Source organism: Eleutherodactylus coqui, chromosome 10 (assembly GCF_035609145.1).
Source record: "Eleutherodactylus coqui strain aEleCoq1 chromosome 10, aEleCoq1.hap1, whole genome shotgun sequence".
Classification (NCBI taxonomy): Eukaryota; Metazoa; Chordata; class Amphibia; order Anura; family Eleutherodactylidae; genus Eleutherodactylus; species Eleutherodactylus coqui.
The window spans coordinates 75,567,966-75,588,940 of NC_089846.1; the positions used below are offsets into that span (position 1 = coordinate 75,567,966).

At 49.0% G+C, this 20,975-nt stretch overlaps 1 protein-coding gene across 1 annotated transcript; it reads left to right on the plus strand.

Moving 5' to 3' along the window:
- Nucleotides 1–3,638: 3,638 nt before the first annotated feature.
- TAPBP (TAP binding protein) lies at nt 3,639–19,841 on the plus strand. Its single transcript, XM_066581306.1, has 8 exons — nt 3,639–3,931; nt 9,319–9,519; nt 9,855–10,076; nt 13,813–14,154; nt 15,270–15,593; nt 15,785–15,874; nt 16,855–16,898; nt 19,477–19,841. Exons 1-8 carry the CDS (start codon nt 3,886–3,888, stop codon nt 19,489–19,491), a joined length of 1,284 nt encoding a protein of 427 aa, XP_066437403.1. The 5' UTR covers nt 3,639–3,885; the 3' UTR covers nt 19,492–19,841.
- Nucleotides 19,842–20,975: the final 1,134 nt, after the last annotated feature.

Here is a 20,975-nt window from a genome sequence, read left to right on the forward strand (position 1 = left end):
CGCAAAGCGTCTGCCTTTATGCTTTGCAGGGAACTTCTCAAGAGGCATAGCAGAGGAATGGTGACGCTAATGATTGCAGCATCGCCGCTCACCATCTGGGTAGACTCCTCAAGGTTTCCAAGGACCTGGCAGATGTCTGCCAACCAGGCCCACTCTTCTGTAAAGAATTGAGGAGGCTGACTCCCACTGCGCCACCCATGTTGGAGTTGGTATTCCACTATAGCTTTACGCTGCTCCTAGAGCCTGGCCAACATGTGGAGCGTAGAGTTCTACTGTGTGGGCACGTCGCACAGCAGTCGGTGCACTGGCAGATGAAGCCGATGTTGCAGGGTGCGCAGGGTGGGAGCGTCCGTGTGGGACTTGCGGAAATGTGCGCAGAGTCGGCGCCCCTTTCCGAGCAGGTCTGACAAGCGTGGGTAGCTTTTCAGAAAGCGCTGAACCACTAAATTAAAGATGTAGGCCAGGCATGGCACGTGCGTGAGGCTGCCGAGCTGCAGAGCCGCCACCAGGTTACGTCCGTTGTCACACATGACCATGCCCGGTTGGAGGCTCAGCGGCGCAAGCCAGCGTCGGTCTGCTGTGTCAGACCCTGCAGCAGTTCATGGGCCGTGTGCCTCTTCTCTCCTAAGCTGAGTAGTTTCAGCACGGCCTGCTGACGCTTGTCCACCGCTGTGCTGCCGTGCCGCGCGACACCGACTGCTGGCGACGTGCTGCTGCTGACACATCTTGATTGCGAGACAGAGGTTGCGTAGGAGGATCGTGCAGGGCTGGGACGGCACATCGGGAAAAGTAGTGGCGACTGGGAACTGAGTAGCGCCGGGCCGCCGCCGCCATCTTTGAAAGCCTCCGTTTCCACAACCCTATACGGCAGCATCTCCAGGCTGATAAATTTGGCTATGTGCACGTTTAACGCTTGAGCGTGCGGGTGCGTGGCGGCGTACTTGCGCTTGCGCTCCAACACTTGCGCTAGCGACGGCTGGACGGTGCGCTGAGAGACATTGCTGGATGGGGCCGAGGACAGCGGAGGTGAGGGTGTGGGTGCAGGCCAGGAGACGGTAGTGCCTGTGTCCTGAGAGGGGGGTTGGATCTCAGTGGCAGGTTGGGGCACAGGGGGGAGAGGCAGCGGTGCAAACCGGAGGCGGTGAACAGCCTTCGTCCCACCTTGTGGGGTGTTTGGCCATCATATGTCTGCGCATGCTGGTGGTGGTGAGGCTGGTGGTGGTGGCTCCCCGGCTGATCTTGGCACGACAAAGGTTGCACACCACTGTTCGTCGGTCGTCTGCACTTTCAGTGAAAAACTGCCAGACCTTTGAGCACCTCGGCCTCTGCAGGGTGGCATGGCGCGAGGGGGCGCTTTGGGAAACAGTTGGTGGATTATTCGGTCTGGCCCTGCCTCTACCCCTGGCCACCGCACTGCCTCTTCCAACCTGCCCTGCTACTGCACTTGCCTCCCCCTCTGAAGACCTGTCCTCAGTAGGCGTAGCAAACCAGGTGGGGTCAGTCACCTCATCGTCCTGCTGCTCTTCCTCCGAATCCTCTGCGCGCTCCTCCCTCGGACTTACTCCAATTACTACTACCTGAGTGATAGACAACTGTGTCTCATCGTCATCGTCCTCCCCACCCACTGAAAGCTCTTGAGACAGTTGCCGGAAGTCCCCAGCCTCATCCCCCGGACCCCGGGAACTTTCCAAAGGTTGGGCATCGGTCACGACAAACTCCTCCAGTGGGAGAGGATTCGGAACCATTGCTGCCCATTCTGGGCAGGGGCCCGAGAACAGTTCCTGGGAGTCTGCCTGCTCCTCAGAATGTGTCATTGTAATGGAGTGAGGAGGCTGGGAGGAAGGAGGAGCAGCAGCCAGAGGATTCAGAGTTGCAATAGTGGACGGCGCAGAACTCTGGGTGGTCGATAGATTGCTGGATGCACTTTCTGCCATCCACGACAGGACCTGCTTACACTGCTCATTTTCTAATAAAGGTCTACCACGTGGACCCATTAATTGTGGGATGAATGTGGGGACGCCAGAAACGTGCCTCTCTCCTAATCCCGCAGCAGTCGGCTGCGATACACCTGGATCAGGAGCTCGGCCTGTGCCCACACCCTGACTTGGGCCTCCGCGTCCTCGCCCGCGTCCACGTCCTCTAGGCCTACCCCTACCCCTCAGCATGCTGTATTACCAGTAGTGCAGAAACAGAACGCTGTAATTAAATGTGCCGCTTATTGGCCTGTGGTTGGAGGCTGACTTCGCTTACGGAACGCACAGCAGAGGCAGGAAAGAATTTTGCGCAAGCCTGCTGTAACACTTAGCTGGCTGCGTATGAATTAGGACAACTACCCCCAGCAGAGACGCAGTACAGTCAGGACAGTCACAGGCAGCCCAAATAGATTTTTTTTCCCAACTTTTTTTGGAAAAGCCCACTGCCTATATAGACTGTATATGTCTTTCACTGTCCCTGCCTCACCACCACTACTGGCCCTGGACTATGTAAAATTACTGCAGACTGTTTCACTCTGGACAGGATGACAGCGGTGATGCAAGAGGCAACGCAGAGCCAGGAAAGAATTTTGCGCAAGCCTGCTGTAACACTTAGCTGGCTGCGTATGAATTAGGACAACTACCCCCAGCAGAGACGCAGTACAGTCAGGACGGTCACAGGCAGCCCAAATAGATTTTTTTTCCCAAATTTTTTGGGAAAAGCCCACTGCCTATATAGACTGCCTCACCACCACCACTGGCCCTGGACTATGTAAAATTACTGCAGGACGCAATGCTCTGGACGCGATGCTCTGCATGGCCGATATACAAAAAAAAAAAGTGCAACACTGCAAAAAGCAGCCTCAACAGTACTGCACATGGTCAGATGTGGCCCTAAGAAGGACCGTTGGGGTTCTTGAAGCCTAAAATCACTCCTAACACTCTCCCTATAGCAGCATCAGCAGCACTTTCCCTGAGCTATGTCAGAATGCATCTGTGGCGAGCTGCGGGAGGGGCCAATTTATATACTCGGGTGACACCTGATCTCGCCAGCCACTCACTGCAGGGGGGTGGTATAGGGCTTGAACGTCGCAGGGGGAAGTTGTAATGCCTTCCCTGTCTTTCTATTGGCCAGAAAGGCGCGCTGTCTCAGAGATGAAAGTGAAAGTAACTCGAACATCGTGTGGTACTCGTCACGAGTAACGAGCATCTCGAACACGCTAATACTCAAACGAGCATCAAGCTTGGACGAGTACATTCGCTCATCTCTAAAAAACACAAAAGTTTTTTAAATGTGCATTCAGAATAAAGTAAACAGATGGAAATCTGTTTTTTACAACCAAAATGAAGAACAACATTTGGCGAAAAAACAATGTCAGAATCACTTGGATATGTAAAGCCTTTACGGAGTTATGCTACGTTAAATGACACATGTCAGATTTCCAAAATTTGGCTCCGTCACTAAGGCGCAAACAGGCTTCGTCACTAAGGGGTTAATATAAAATGTTTTTAGGAAATAATCCCTTTAAGAGAAGATTCTGCTGGGAGACCCGCCTGCTGCTGTGTTCCCAGCAGGACCCACAACCTGCCGCACTAAGGTTACACCAAGTCAGAGGTCTTACTGTAATGAGAAAAGTGGCAGACGGCCCAATAACCCCGGGGACCCCATCGGTCAGGCTGCTGCTAGCACCGTACTGCGCTCCGGTATGTGTGTGATGCCTCGCCAATTGTAGGACAACGACTTCATGCCGGAAGAAGCTCCACAGGGTTAATTCTACCTCCTCCCTGATCCGCCTCCAGAGAGTGAAAGTGAAAGAAGGATCCAGATAGACAAGTACGAGGAGGAGAAGCCGGACATACAAGCAGCTCGAGCGAAGACCCCCAGGTGACAGCAGAGACCCCAGCCCGCACCATGCCATCCACAATCTACAAGCTGGGCCTTATTCTTGCCCTACAGGGTGAGTATCACGAACCCCTGTGCTTCTGCACCCCCATATCCCACCTAACCGCCAACATCTCTTTACCCTCCTTACTCTCACATTTAACCCTTTAAATGCTGTTCTCTTCCTATATCTGTTATTCTTCTGCAAATTATCCCACCTCTGAAGAAAGTAAAACCTAAATACAATGAAACTCTTCCTAAACCCCCCTCCCCTAGACGACGCTCTCACCCCCCTCTCTCTAACACAGTGTTGGGTGGTCGTCTAGAGGAGCTCCTTAAACGGATCCTTGTCATTATTTACTGTGTAACTTTACTCCTTCAAATTCTTGGGACTTTCCAGTTACTTTCATTTTGCGTTGCATTGTGGGGCGGACGGACTTGTGAAGCGGCTCGCTAATCTGCGCAGAGTTTAGTTACGGCTACTTATTTGTTTCTCATTCTCAGCAGTTTAGTATAAGCGGCTCCGCAGGTTTTGTACTGAGTGTGGTGGCTGAAGCTGTTTGTCACTAGAGTTCAGATGGAGGCGCTGTGTACACTGGCGTCTTATGCCAAGTGCCCTGCGTACAACCAGAGCGCCTGCAGCCTCAGCCCTCGTGCCAAACTGATCACTTTATGTATTATACTGAGACCTGGCAGAAGAACGACACAAGGCGCCTTCGGTTAACCTCACGCGGCCAAGTGAGACATCAGGCCATAAATCTCACCCCCATATCACGCTCACCAACATGAGATATTCCTGTGAATGCAAGGTGGTTTTATACCACAACCGCATCACTTCAGGGAAGAAGCGATCCTCTGCCAACCTAGCACGTGCTGTGATGCTGCCGCTGGTATTGGGTGATGCAATGCGAAGGCACGAACAAAGATAGGATGCAACGCAGTGCAATGTGGGGAAAAAATCACTCATGTGTATGACCCAATTTAAAGGTAGGGAGTAACATCACTCCTTAGGGAGAGCACCAAGAAGGTGAGTGAGGAGACTTATAAGGCCATTCATGCTCCTCTGCAGAATATGCAAATAAGGGAGATGGTAGAATACCTCTGTAGCGCCACCTATTGGAAGGCAGCATTTCTGCAATTCAATGTTAGATTCTTTATACAAGCTTTGCAAACAATGACTGGGAATTAAAATTCAAAAGAATGGGGTTCATATTTGTGCATCTCACAACTTTCTTGGTCGTGTAAAAACAACCTTATTGTACGTGAATCGTGTGTAACCTGTTCTTTTAGGCCGTTCTCAAATGAGCCACTCGGTAAGAGCAGTTCCTGCCCTAGCAGACCTCTCCTGGTGTTCACGTAAATGGCCATCTTCTAATACTATATTTCCAAATATGTTGCGGCTTCCCACAGCAAAATATACTGATTGACGGGGGAACTATGACCGGGTCGCAGGGAGATCAGCTCTTCAACCGACGTCCAGCATACAGGGAGGCATTGTGCATCTTGGCCCAACCCCTTTAGGCCGAGGGCCGTACAGCGACAAGTGGGGCAACGCTCGTCTTACTGCCCTGTCTACGTTGCATGTAATGTCAGGGAATATGGTTGTGCTGCGAATCGCAAGATACCACAACATGACTGTTGCAAAGAAGTCAATCTGCGGGATTTCTTGCTACTGTGATGTTGTAGCAATTGGCAAGTCGGAACGCGACAACATTCACATAATTATGAATACAGGCAGGGTGACGTGTCTAGCCATTCATCCGCTGCTCAGGATCCCCACCGATCAGCTTAAGGTCGGGCCTGCTGTCAGTGCAGACAACAAAGGAAGCCTATAGCGCTGTCAACATCTAGTGGCCCAGTTTGGTACTACAGTCACAGTTCCCATTGAATGTAATACCAAGCAGGCCATTGCCATGAAGACTGACAGTGGACATCAATAGTAAGAGTCGTGGCTCCTTAGAGCCTAGAAACCCCATTTAGCTTTTCCTAAAATGAACACACCTACAGTATGGGCTCATGTCCACGGGCAAAATAAGAATTAAAATCCGCAGCGGATTTTAACTCTTCTCCCGCGCGCGGATCCGCACCCCATAGGGATGCATTGACCACCGCGGGTAGATAAATACCCGCGGATCGTCAATAAAAGTGATTTAAAAAAAAAGGAGCATGAAAAAATCTGGACCATGCTCCATTTTCATGCAGGTCTCCCGCGGGGACGGCTCCCGCGGGCTTCTATTGAAGCCTATGGAAGCCGTCCGGATCCGCGGGACACAAAAATCAGATTTTACTCACACGCTCCGGTTCTTCTCTTCGCAGCGGCGCCATCTTCTCTCAGTCGCGGCCGGATCATTTTGCTTCGGCCCGACGCATGCGCGGGGCACGTCACCGACGTCATCATGCACATCCACCGAGCCGAAGAAAGAAGATCCGGCCGCGACGAGAGAAGATGACGCCGCAGCGAAGGAAGTATCCGGAGCGTGTGAGAGGTAAGTTAATTCTGATTTATTCCTATTTTAAGCGCTCATGTCCGCGGGGCAGGAGGGACCCGCTACGGATTCTACATGGAGAATCCGTAGCGGGCCTGATTTTCCCCGTGGACATGAGGCCTATAGGTCAGTAACGAAGACGGCGTGCTGGCATGTTATGTTGTGCTGCTTTCTTATATATTCTGCTTATTACACTGGATCACAGAAAAAAACCTTTATCTGCTACTCGGGGTGTTTCATGTGTCCGGTACTAAATCGAGGCTGTGGAGTCCAAATCTGCAGTGGGATTTTGCCGTGTGCGCGGCCGAAGCAGCGGATGTGAGGCGCCAGTGTAGTGGCCCAGTACATGCTTTCAGGCCCCCTCCATAATGTCATACAGGTTATGTCTTATGTAGATCCTCTGTGCAAATCTGTCTAGTCATTCTTTTATGTGTATTGCACAGCTGCAGTGTGTGATGGGTTAAAGGGGTTGTCTCGCGAAATCAAGTGGGGTTATACACTTCTGTATGGCCATATCAATGCACTTTGTAATATACATCGTGCATTAAATATGAGCCATACAGAAGTTATTCACTTACCTGCTCCGTTGCTAGTGTCCCCGTCGCCATGGATCCGCCTAATTCCGCTGGCTTCTTGCTTTTTTAGACGCGCTTGCGCAGTCAGGTCTTCTGCTCTGAGCACGAACCGCTTCAGCGTGCTCGCCGCTACAGCTTTTCTGTGCATGCGCAGACGAGCTGTAACTTCTCGGGAGCGCGCTGGAGCGGCCATTCTGCTACCATCCTCTCTTAGAGAGGGTTGCAGAAACTTGAGCAGCCCAGCCCAGCAGCCCTGCCGTGAAGCCGCCCAGCAGCCCTGCCATGATGTAAGTGAGGGGTCGGGGGTGATGTGTGCGCAGGGGGGAATGTACCGCTGTGGCCCCGGGGCCTACCGCTGTGGCCCCGGGGCCTACCTCTGTGGCCCTGGAGCCTTCGTCTGTTGTCAGGGGCCTGCCGCTGGGCCCCGGAGCCTTCATCTGTTGTCAGGGGACTGCCGCTGGGCCCTGGAGCCTACCGCTGTGGCCCCGGGGCCTTCGTCTGTTGTCAGGGGACTACCGCTGGGCCCCGGAGCCTTCGTCTGTTGTCAGGGGACTGCCGCTGGGCCCCGGGGCCTACTGCTGGGGCCAGGGGCCTAGCGCGGGGGAGCCGGGGCCTAGGGCAGGGGAGCCGGGTCCTAGCGCCGGTTACCTGCTGCCTGGCGGTGGGTGACTGTGGCCCAAGAGCGTGTGCCGTGGTCGGCCGCGTTCAATCCCGAGGCCCGGTCGGTGGCTGTGGGGTCCGGTCGGCGGCTGCGGGGCGTCTGGTTGTCAGGGAGACACAGCTGGTAGCGTCTCGGGAGCGCGCACGTCGGGCTACAGCATGCGCGGTGCACCATGGGAGAAAACCGCGGTGCACCTTGGGAAAAGAACCGGCGGCCATCTTTGGGAACCGTTTTATAAGTTGATGAAACACCAGAACTGTGAGTAGAAACCGGCTTTAAAAGCCGTTTACACTGCTGCATAGTAATGTATGCTTAAGAAGGGGGACTGGGCAATAAAAAAAAAAAATCACTGTTGCCTCGAAACAACCCCTTTAAGTGTTTGCAAAAGCCTGAGGATTGTCTGTAAATGTATTTATGTCCTGTCATGTGGTGAGAATATAAATGTGAGTGTGTGAGAGCGGGAAAGGTCTTCTGTTCTGGGTTCCTGAGGCTTCAGAATGCCAGCCACCTGGGAGTACCTTCAACTCTCATGTGGTGAAGAATGGAGGATGAAGAGAGGTTCCCTGAGAGTGTGTGTTCCAGAGATGAGAGAGGAGTGAGACCCAATTGAAGAGAGAGAGAGCGTGAACAAGAAGCAGGTGCCACTTCCAAGGCCTAGTGCAGAGGTATTATTTTTTTCGTTTTTCCTACGCAGCCGTCCAGAGCTAGTGGATCACTGCGTAGAGTTGCACCCATTTGTTTTCACATCCGGACATCCTGAAGTCTGGGATCACCGGGTGGGGGTACTACTACTTCAGTCTGTTTCATGCCTGCACTTCCAATACTGTCAATTGTGCCTTGTATTCTATGAAAGTTTATTCAAGTACAGTTCTTCTAGGCCCTGACCCTTCCCAGGGACCTGAGGTACGTTATACAAGTCTGTGGCTCATTTATTTACCACCGAGGGTCTTTCCGGTGGGTAAAGGAACGGTGGTGTCACTCATGACAACCCCTACCCTTGTTCACATGTTTGTTGGGTATCCCTCTCCGAGGGGTGTCTGGAAAAGGGCCAGCACTGCCCTGGCCGAGGCTACGTGCATCCCTCCGAGAGGGAGCGTGGTAAGTGCCTCCGTGACAAGCCAGCATCTTACCCTCCCCGTTCCTCAGCGTATGCCCTGTGTCTGGGGTCACCCTACGGGACGCTGCACCCGGTGGTTCTCTTCATCTCCAACTTTACACCCTAATACTTGTAAGCGATCTTCATTCTTTGTCAGGTTTTTGCGCTGAATGCATGCGATGTATTCACCACTAATGTAGCAGACTGTCTGGATGGTTAACGGCTCCGCCGGCTCATCTGTAGGCTGAAACAGATATACTAGCGATATAAGAGCACAGTATGGGCAGCTAGAAGCTTGCTCTTGGCTCGTCTGGCATTATATAGGCCTAGCAATGGCTGCCATCAGCTGGCCGACATGCTCAGACGTGCCCCAATGCTGCAGGAACCCGCTGCTGCAAGGAGGTGTTACATGAGGTGCTGGAGGGCGTGATGCAGGTAATGGGGCAGCAGTTATAATGTGGCCATGCATTCGTACTTGGGCTCATCTACCGAGCTGTCGCCAAACTGTACTTGGCCTATAACTTAGGATCTAGACGTCCGAGGCGAATCTCGATTTCAGATTAAGCGCACTCAATTTCATGTAAATAACTCATTTTTCTCCCAGTAGCCAAATCTTTGTTTATCATTGTTATGGGTCTCTTGCAGCTGCCGGGCTCCTGGCCGTGCACCCCATCTCCGAAACCCCGTCCCTGTCCTGCTGGCTGGTGGAAGACATCGCTGCCACAGAGTCTAAACCACGCTCAGTCCAGCAAACGCGGGTACTAGTCCAGTTCACGGACGCCAACGGGCTGACGCAGAGTCCTCCAGCGACCACTGACCCCGGCACGCTACTCTTCTATGTTTTCGGTAAGTAAAATTAATTCTGAAAATCCTACATTTTCAGCAACGCCAGAGCAGACCTCACACCGCCCTGTGACACCCGGTCTGTTTCTTCTGACACATTCGCATGGAGGGGATTTATCAATACAGCATTTGGTCCAAACTCCATTACTTCTCAATGTGTTTGCAACAGAAAACTGCCATTCACACAGTGATAAGTCGCCCTTATGATCCGTAAAAATCACATCACGCAATCCAAACCGCGCAATTCAATCAGTATATAATGAATATAAGTCGGGGTAGGTGGAACGGGCAATAAATGTCATTTCCCTCCTGATCTGAGTTTTCTTCCTTACATTTAGATCCCTCTGGAAAGCTTTCTCTAGACTTTACCTTCTGTGAGATAACGTATCATTTGCCTCAAGAAGCCTTTATGAAGTGGACGCGCTCCCTCACAGCAGAGGGCATCAGCACCCCGGCGCTTGGCAAGGCCTGGTACACCCTGGCAGCCGGCAATCACTTGGATGGCAGGGCGGTGAGCCTGGTGCTGGGGCCCCTGGGTGACAAAAAAGATCATCTGTCAGGTAAGTGCTCCTTCAACATAAGGGGAGGCTCATCTCCAAATCATCACATGCTGAGAGCGCCAGCTTCTCCATATGGTGCGTTATATAGAAAGAGACCATATACCAGGGACACTGAGCATTTATGGTCGATTGCGGGAATCTAGCGGCACGATCTGAACTATGAATGATAATTAGTTTGTCCTTTGCATCGTGCGGGTGTAAAAATCAAACTAAGATCGGCCCATGTGAACAGGCAGTCACTTATCTATGAACAGCCTGTTTACTGTAAATGGAGGCCAGCGGGCTTCAGCACTCTCCGCCCCCCCTCCTCCATTCACTAAAAAATCTCTGCCCGCTGCGCCTCCATTTACTAAACAATCTCCGCCCCCCCTGCTCCACCTCCGTTCACTAAACAATCTCCGCCCCCAGCCACGCTTCTGTTCACTGAACAATCTTTGCCCCCAGCTCCGCCTCCATTCACTGAGTAACCTCTGCCCCCCACTGCGACTCCATTCACTAAACAATCTCCGCCTCCCTTCACTGAACAATCTCTGCCCCAGCTCCGCCTCCCTTCACTGAACACTCTCTGCCCCAGCTCCGCCTCCATTCACTGAACAATCTCCGTCCCAGCTCCGCCTCCATTCACTGAACAATCTCCGTCCCAGCTCCGCCTCCATTCACTGAACACTCTCTGCCTCAGCTCCGCCTCCATTCACTGAACACTCTCTGCCTCAGCTCCGCCTCCATTCACTGAACAATCTCCGTCCCAGCTCCGCCTCCATTCACTGAACACTCTCTGCCCCAGCTCTGCCTCCATTCACTGAACAATCTCCGCCCCAGCTCCGCCTCCCTTCACTGAAAATCTCCGTCCCAGCTCCGCCTCCATTCACTGAACACTCTCTGCCCCAGCTCTGCCTCCATTCACTGAACACTCTCCGCCTCCATTCACTAAACAATTTCCGCCCCCACCTCCGCCTCCATTCACTGAGCGATGATTGCTGGGACGAGTCGGGAGCCTCTGCACGCAACTGGTCGGTTGGAGTACATGGGCCCTCGGTTGACGTTCATTCTGTATTTCCTCATGACAGCGCTTATCTTCCAGCCATTCTCGGAATTGCTACTCTTGCGATGGCCAGGCTTAATGCCGCCGACTACAGCAGGCGGCTGCTCACACAGAGCTCTTTGTAACTAACCTCACTGCAATGTTATAAAGACACCAAATAGGAATTGCTGCAGTTTTATAATCTCTGGCTCGCTGTTATCAGCCAGTTCAGGTTCAGGAGGGTCTGACTGTGTTATTCAATGTGAACACGGCCGACCATTAAACGATGAAGGATGAAGCATCGTTGGCTCATTTGCTAATCGTTCAGTCGTTCGCAGTAATACAGCGAGCTGAACGACTGAATGACTTATGAGCGAACAAATAAACGATTTATCTGCCTGTATAAACAGGCTGATGAGCGATCTCTGACATCATTCCCTCGTTGATTTGCGGAAAAGAAGGATTACTCTACCTAAAAGCACCTTATGGCTGCGGTCACATGGGACAGAAATCCCGCGGAAATCTTGCAGAATGTTCGCAGCGGGACCGCACAGAAATTCTGCAAGATTTCCGCAGCTTGAAGTCCTGCGAGTTTGCAAGCAGCTCAATCCTCTGCGGCCAGCTCTTCCCCAGAGACAGGAGAGTTGGCCGCAGCAGAAATGGTGATAAAATTGACATGCCGCGGCTTTCAATTTCGCGTGGCACATCAGTTTCAGTGCGGCTTGGCCTCAGCGTGTGGACAAGATTTTTGCTAATTCTGTCCACTTTGCTGCTTTATCGGGATAGAAATTTCCAGCGGAATTTCCTTGCAGAGAGTCTGCATGGCTATTCCATGGCTATTCTGCCCTGTGTGAACCCAGCGTAAGGCCGTTCACAAGCCCGATCTTTACAGCGTTCAGCGCGGCGTTTCAAACGGCACAGTAAACACATGATTTTCGAGCGCTTTTTGCTCTATTTTAATGCACCTCCTCAGCCGTCACAATGATGGGGTGCGATTAAAAAGGTCGTTAGACGCTGTACAATGCATTTAAAAACACCGCTCAAAATCACTGTAAAACACTATTTTGAACATGGCGTTTTGCTAACGCATGTGTGAGAGCGTCCTTAGTCCAGAAAAGGTCCCACAGTGCCGGTCTTATATCAGATGGCATCCTGCATATTTTTTACAACTTTTCCTGTCATAAGAAAAAATAATATATATTGCACCAATAGGCGGTCTGCCTGTACTCTGCATGTGCAGAAAGCGGCAAGACAGCAGCCTGCACACACCAGAACAGCTGGATGAAGAAATACTGTACCAGAACCAAGCTGACAACATAAATACTGTACCAGAACCACGCTGACCAGAGCTCACTATATACAGCACCAGAATCAAACTTATAATATGAATTCAACCCCAGAACGAAGCTGACAACATAAATACAGCAATGAACCAATTGCAGTACATAGATACAATACCAGAACCAAGCTCATAACGCGAATACAGCACCAGAACTAAGGCCTCATATCCACGGGGAAAATCAGGTTCGCTGCGGATATGTAACACGGATTTCTGCTGCGGATGCAGTCCGGATGAGCTTAAAGGGGTTGTCTCACGCCGAAACGGGTTTTTTTTTTTATTCAATAGGCCCCCCGTTCGGCGCAAGACAAACCCAAGGGATGGGTTAAAAAAAAAAAAAAGTTTATTACTTACCCGAATCCCCGCGCTGCGGCGACTTCTTTCTTCCTTTACCAAGATGGCTGCCGGGATCTTCACCCACGATGCACCGCGGGTCTTCTCCCATGGTGCACCGTGGGCTCTGTGCGGTCCGTTGCCGATTCCAGCCTCCTGATTGGCTGGAATCGGCATACGTGACGGGGCGGAGCTACGAGGACCAGCTCTCCGGCACGAGCGGCCCCATTCACGCAAGCGCGTCTAAAAACGCCAGAAGACAGCGAATTTAGACGGATCCATGGCGACGGGGACGCTAGCAATGGAGCAGGTAAGTGAATAACTTCTGTATGGCCAATATTTAATGCACGATGTATATTACAAAGTGCATTAATATGGCCATACAGAAGTGTATAACCCCACTTGATTTCACGAGACAACCCCTTTAAATTCCTTTTTTTTTCTCATGCGGGAGATCAATTGAGCTATGAGCTTTATGAGCTCCCGCACGCGTGATCCGCACTTAAATGGAGTATGTCGCGGTTTTTTTCACGCACATGAAATTTTTAAATCACTTTAAAATACCATCCGCGGCTATTTATCTACCCGCCGGTGGTCAATGCATTCCAATGGTAAATTTTAGGTGCGGACCACGCACACGGGTGATCCGCTGTGGATTTTAAATTTTATTTTCCCCGTGGACATGAGGCCTAAGTGTTGTGGGGGCGCCAATGAGCTGACAGTTGTGTCTCACAATATCAGATGGGGAAAGATAGAGCCAGGAGGATGATTCATGTATTTCACAAGATGCTGCTGCACCGGAGGCAGGAGAACTGGAAAGGGTGATTGCTACAGCCAACACCCAACTGGTGCCCCCTACAGGCTGGTGGCTAGTGTCCCGTGTGACTGCATGGGTCACACATAGCTATGACCGGCCATTCCTGTAAGATGTCCATGTGGTGTCACGCTCTATTATAGGGAATGGGAGATCTGGAAACCCTCTTTAATGTCCCTTTACTCTGTGCTGATGAGAAATGTCTCCGCTGATCTTCTTTTCCCTTCAGTCTCTCTAGCTGTGTATTCTGCCTCTGCCACCCTGCATGCCCATCTGGGTAAGCCCCTGTCTGTGCCTTGCACCATGTGGCGGGGGCATCAGCCACGCTTTTCTGTAGAATGGCGCCATCGTGCTCTCGGGGATGGAAGTCTCCTGTACGCGTATGATGGATGGAAGGACAAGATTGAGGACCGGGTTCCAAATTGTCACTTGAACTTTTCGGCTTTGCATAACGAAGGAGATGCTTCGCTTCTGATAGAAAATGTGGAAATTTCGCATCAAGGCACATTGTTATGTACAGTCTACCTGCCCTACCTGCGGGCACAGAGAGAGATCCAGCTGGTGGTCACAGGTGAGAGAACGGAGAGGAGGCGACGCACATTAGACCTTTAGATACATCCTGTACTCACCACTAATATAGCCCACGGGGCGGCTGCAAAATAGCTTGTCATGCGTGCTATGGCGCCACGAACACTCTCAGATGATGAATGGGGCCACATGCCTTAAATCAGAAAGCCCCCGTAAGGCCTCATTCACATCAGCGAGTGCAATTGCAGTCAGGGAAAAACTGTGAGTGTTGTGTGCATTTTACATAGTTTTTTGTTGTATGTTCACATTTCTAACGTGCGAGTGTCATCCTTGTTACACATATCAAAAGAAACGGAAGGCGGCCCAACTGATGTCATTTAAATCACAAGCCATCGAAGTAAAGGGGAGCAATAAAAATAACGGGCGCGCAGATGCCATGCGAGTGCATTCTATTTTTTTTCATGCATCAATTGACTTTAATGGGAAATTTTGGTACACAAAGGACAATAGGACAGGCTGCCATCTCTTACATAGATCGTCAGTCCGTGGGAGAAAAATTGTTATTTCTGTTGGAGTTGCCTTTCTGTTTGCCCAGACAATTCTAGCCGGACGCTGCTGGTCGCCATCATTGAGCATCCGCGGGCAGTGACTGCGCTGTCCCCTGTGGGTGATAATATCTTCTATGACGTATTCCCGGTACATACATGGTGCTGTGAATCGCGGAATGTTAAATTCCCGCACACCTTCCAGAATGCAATGCCCCGTCCGCCTGGCACCCGCTATCCTGCATCGTTTGAACTATAATCATTTGAACGATAATTCCCATTAGCCCGCCATGAGTGCGCCGGCCGGTGGTCAACCTCACAAGATGACAGCGCACCTCCTCTACAGCTGCCACCTTCAGTAATGCCGTTCATCAATAATTGCCTTACCGCTGTCCCAGGATGTTTGGCGTGTCGGTGTATATTATATGTGACGTCTTTGTTTCGGAGAGCGGCGCCTTCTTACATAATTAAAGTTAAACCCAGAATGTTTTGGCCGTTGTTCCTGTTAGTAGACACAAGAGTTGTTATCAGAGGTCCTCGATTTCTATTATGACGCTTATTTCCACAGAATTGAATATGCTTTATTCCGTTTTTCTATTCTTCGTTCCTCCAGCTAGACCGCAGGTGACTCTGCAGCCAGCTCCGCTCTTGGCTCGGCCGGGTGAGGAGGTGACGCTCGCTTGTGACATTTCTCACTTTCACCCTCTGGAAATCTTGGTGGATTTCTTAGTTCAGCTTCCAGGGGAATCCCATCCCACCCTGCTGACGGGAAGCACCTTGTCCGCTCACACCCACAATCATGATGGCACCTATAGCATCACCGCCTACCAGCGCATGATTGCCAGTGACAACCTACATGGGGCACGCTACTTCTGCAGAGTCAGCCATGTCAGTGCTGCAAAGGGGATCTCAAGTTCCCAGATGCTCCGAGTTGCAGGTAAGACATTTATACTATATGACCACATAAATCCACCCATCAGATTCTTGCCGCTATTCTGCCGTTTTGTAGTTTCCCGACAGTTCTGCTTTGGTGTCGGTGTTGTGTATCTTTGTAGATGAATGACTGCAGCTTGTATTGGGGGTAGAAATACACTGGTACTCAATGCGGCTCATCTTCTGTCTGTACAGGGGTATCTGGACCGTCTCTTGAAGATGTAATGATTCTCTTCCTGACCGCATTGTTCCTCTATGGGACTCTAAGCTACCTACGCAAGAAAGGTACGAATGTAAAGAGTCCCAAAAGCATCATGGGAGTGGGCCTGACCTGTACGGTCTGCGGAGTCAGAATATTGGTTTTTGACACCTGGGGATGCAGAGTTATACGTTCCTACTCCTGGAAGACCCCCAAAGCTTCCTGATGCTGTGAAGCCCAATGAGGGACTAATTCTACGTGGAATCCTGCTATGCGGCGTGACCTCACCATGCAAATAACTACTTGTTGGTTACCAGTTATATACAGATCCTGGGTGGAAAGAAAACTCTCAGGTGGTTTAACCAGTGAAAACATTTGGGGCCATAAAGGGGTTTTCTGGGAATAAGGTGTTATTTATAGCACAGAGCTCACCAGCAGCGACCAATATGGACCCTACCACCCTTATCCTCAGATGCCATTACCCCAGGCCTAGACCTAGACTATATATAAGGTGTCCACAGAAATACCTATCCAGGGGCAAAAGAGAAACTTCCAGCATTACACAAGGGACTATGCGTGGAGCTGATTGTTCCAGCGGAAATACATCATTTTAGACTGAAAAGGATAGAAATAAAAGCAGGATGTGAAGCAACAAAAGTGAGCTGGCATTCAGGGAGAGCAGCTCTTTGGCCCTGTTTGCCTTGATGGCACCTTGACTGGTGACCAATATCCGATGGTGGACGAATGACTCGATGACTTGCCATTGGCGCAACATCAATGGGTTTGGTTGACTGCACATCATTCCCATGGAGACGTGTGTCAGCGGCTCGCTGCTCAGTTCGGGACCCGCTAGATGGGACAACCCAGTTCCTTGGCCAACATGTTCCCCGCTTCACCAGACCCCCTCACCCCTCTTATCCTATGTAGACAGTGCTAGTAAACCATGTCAGTCTATCCCGGGAACCTTGTTGTCATTGCTGTATCTCTTGGTTATAAGAAAATGATGACATCTTGAACATAAAGAACCCTGGAATGATATAATGACTCTTCCTTCTCTCTATTACAGTGGTGTCTCTCAATGGAAGTCATGAAGAGCTGAAGGCTCAGAAGGTAAAGGGCAACCGTGCACAGTAAAAATAATGGGGCGTACAAACCTTCACAGCGGGGATTATCCTTGATATGGGGGTGTGATGCAATGTTCAGTTACCGACTGTTACCGTACATTTGGCTATGCCAAGTTACAAAAGTAGAAGCCCAGCCAGTGTACCACCATGGAGCAGGAGGGGCTTCAGTTATCCCCCCCCCCCCAGCAGCCAGTTTTGGTCTTCCTGACCGGACCCATTTTTCAAATCTTTTTTTTTTCACTTTGAGTGGTAATAACTTTGGAATGCTTTTACTTATGCAAGTGATGCTGAGCGTGTTCTCCGTGACACATTGTACTTTACATTTGTGGTGAATTTTCCTCGTTTTGCATTTATTTATAAATAGATTCTAAATTTACTGAAACTTTAGCAATTTTCAAACTTTAAATATTAAACAGATAATATTAATCATATCACACAAAGTGGATAATAACCTGTATGCCACACGTGCTGCATGTTGGTACCATATTGAATGCGCCCTTTTAGTTACTTTGGCCGTCATAAAGCTGTAATTATAGCAGCAAGTTTACTAATTTTGATGAAAATATCCCAAATCTATTCTTTAAGGGAACAACTCAGTTCTTAGGAGACTTCAGAAGTCTCTATATTAAAACCCCCCATAAATCACCCCATTATAAAAGTCCTTCCCTCAAAGTTTTCAAAATGACACTTATGAATTGTGATAACTCTTTAAGTGCCTTAGAGAAACTAAAGCAAAGTGGAGGAGAAATTTGAAAAGGTCATTTTTATTGCAGATTTTCGATTTTAATATTTTATTTTCTGTAACAGAAGTTATCAGATAAACAAAACACATCCCACATGTCCCCAGTGCGCCCTGTGACCCACCAGCCTCAGAAATGAAGGCGCTCCTTGTGGATTTTGGGGCTTTCCTGTTATTGGGTCAATTTTTTTCTTTCCCAGTATTCACAGAAACATAATTTTCTTATTTTTCCATCTTCGATGCTGGGGGTGGTGTGTGTGTGTGTGTGTGTGTGGGGGGGGAACGGCCTTGTTTTTTGTGGGAAAAGCTGATGTTTTCATTGATCATTTTGGGGTGCAGACAACGGTTTTGTTAGGTTGTTATTGCATTCTTAGGAGACAGGGCATTCAAAAAAACATAATTCTGCCATTTTTTCTTTTTCTTGGATCTGTTCACCGTGCGGTATAAGTGGGATGATAACCTTATTCTGCGGGGCAGTGCGGTTGCAACAATATCAAGCTTATATATTTTTACATTTTTTAAGTTTGCACAATAAAAGTATTTTTCATATAATTTTTTCCTTGCATTGTCATATTTAGAGACACATAACTTTTTTATGTCTACATCTGCGGAGCTGCTTGAGGGCTCAATTCGGTGCTATCAGTTGACGTGTTCATTGGTATTATTTTGGGGTGCATGTGACTTTTTAATCATTTTTTTATTGTGTGTTTTGGGATCTAAGGTGTACAAAAAAACACAAATCTGACCTTGTTCTTTAATCTCTTTTCGAATGCGGTTGGCCATGCGGTATATAAGATATGTTATCCTTGTTCTTTGGATCATTATAATTCAGGCGAAGCCAAATTTACATATATATATTTTTTTTAATTTTACTATAAAATAAAAGCATTTTGGGGGGCATTGCCATATTCAGAGTCATAACACTTTTTCTTTTCCATCTATGGAGCTATATGAGGGCTTAATTGTTGCTGGATAAGTTAACATTTTTATTTGGACCATTTTGGGGTGCATACGACTTTTTGATTACTTTATATTTCATTCTTTTGTGAGGCAGTATGATGAAGCATATTGTGGCAATGTTTTTCTTTTTTTTGAAAACAGTGCTCGACATACAGAATATATAATATAACATTTTATAGTGGCGATTATTACAAATGCGTTGATATTACAAATAGCAGTGTTTGCATTTATTCTCTCAGGGGAGGGTTTACACGTGGAAATATTTGTATTTTTTTGCCACATTTGTTAGTCCCACAAGGGGACTTGAAGATGTGTTCCTTTGATTGCTTAGATAATACACTGCAGTGCTTATGTGGTACTGTGTATTATCTTCATCATCACATTCATCACTGACAATCCTCCCCGTTACTATCAGTGATGACACTGACACAAGCCACCATACATGGCAGACCCGGAGGTCATGATTTGACTTCTGGTTGCCATGGCAAACAGACACCCCGTGATTGAATCTTGGAGGTGCCAGCAGAGTGAAGAAGGGAGCCTTCTCCCTCTGAAAACCCTATAGATGCCACTGTCGACATTGACAGTGGTATCTAAAGGGTTAAATTGCTGGGATTGGAGCCAAGCTCTGGTGGGACCCCACTCTTGTTACTGGGGGCTCAGCTTCTGGCACTCCTGGTAATCATCTCCATATATGTACTAACCCTGTAAGGCACGTGTTGGGAAGGGGTTAAAGCATAGACGGTGAATTGTCTTTGGCATGAACCTGGCGCTGTCAGCTGCACCGCGTGTTCTGTATGATGGCGGGACACAAGCTTTGTGCTCGGATCAAACATGACAAAATATAATTGTTTGTTTCTTATAGAATAAATCGGAATAAAGAAAGACGGCAGAACGGCGCCTCATCTCCGAAGGTGACTAAGCCGCCAGCGAAGAGTCGGACAGCCAAAAGGACTACTGTGTTATCTGTAATGGCTTCAGGCTGCGATCACATGTGACATTTTTTTTGTGTTCTTTCAGCATTTACTGTGGATTTTGTCCTCTTTTTGTAGTAACCTCTGGCAAACAATTGCACTATTTTCTGGTACTCGTCACTCACTGCGGATCGCACCCGTATGACTAGTTGTATATAATTAGCAGCTCCTATCATGAGGGCCACTGATGGATGTATGGGGGTTTACTTACTTATTGTCTTTGAATTTTTATCTAAACTTGAATTTTTATCTCAAACCTTTTTTTGCTTTTTTTGTTAGTTTCTGTCACTATTTATCTAAAAAAACTGAAGTATTACAGTTCTCACACTGACTACTGAGCTCTCCATCACAGTCCTGTGTACACTGGGACAGGGTCAGCCATCATCTCATTATCATCTCATTATTATCACAGGCAGGATTACAATAAAAGGTGACACCTATATATAGATAATACAGCACCATTCACAATAGTCACAGCTCACCTCCTCCCCCTCCATGTACAGAACATGCTCACAACACTCTCCCATAGAAGTTAGTAGGTCGTTTTTCGACTTAGCTTTCTTATGTCCATCTGACTGCTCCTATAATCTAATATAAATAAGCCTCCATGCTTTTTCTTGCTCCACACTTTGACCCTTTTGCTGTAACTTTGGTGTATGATGTTGGTGTCAATAGATGAAACACAGGCTCACCGCTGCCGTAAAATCATCACAAGTGAGTGTAATACATTCAGGGACTGTCAGGCGGGGTGAAAGTTACAATGTTACATCAGCTGTGCTTCAGGCATGCGCTTGAATGAGTGAAGCGCTAATAAGCATCACAGCATACACTGCTAAGCTGCACCATACACTGCCCAACCAAGAGCGATAGAGAGAGAGAGACTGCGATAGAGAGACAGTGAGAGAGCGATAGAGAGAGAGCAATAGAGAGACAGTGAGAGAAAGAGCGATAGAGAGAGAGCAATAGAGAAGCAGACAGTGAGAGAAAGAGCGATAGACAGAGACAGCAATAGAGAGAAAGGTAAAACAATGTCAATAAAAATTTCTTGCGCTCATGGATTGTGCAGCAGTGTCAGATGTATGTATAAACGGCACTTACTCAGGAGGAGAGGGTTACGACCAGCAAGAGCCCCCTCCTTTTTGAGCACAGAAACGCGTTGCCAATTGTCATCCATTTTCATATATTGGATTAAAGACTTGTCTCGTACCCATGCTGGATATGGATATGTCGACACCTCAAGGAGGGGGCTCTTGCTGGTCATACCCCCCTCCTCCTAAGTGCCATTTATACCTACATCTTCTCCTTGGATACATACATCTGATACTGCTGCACAATCCATGAGCGCAGAAACTTTGACATTGTTTTGCCTTTATTTCTTTGGGGGGAGACT

Excerpts from the sequence above, each read along its gene's own strand:
- TAPBP (XM_066581306.1), top strand. The coding sequence starts at position 3,886 with ATGCCATCCACAATCTACAAGCTGGGCCTTATTCTTGCCCTACAGG. Across the intron at positions 9,520-9,854 it reads GCTACTCTTCTATGTTTTCG|ATCCCTCTGGAAAGCTTTCT; the intron begins GTAAGTAAAATT and ends CCTTACATTTAG. Across the intron at positions 14,155-15,269 it reads GATCCAGCTGGTGGTCACAG|CTAGACCGCAGGTGACTCTG; the intron begins GTGAGAGAACGG and ends TCGTTCCTCCAG.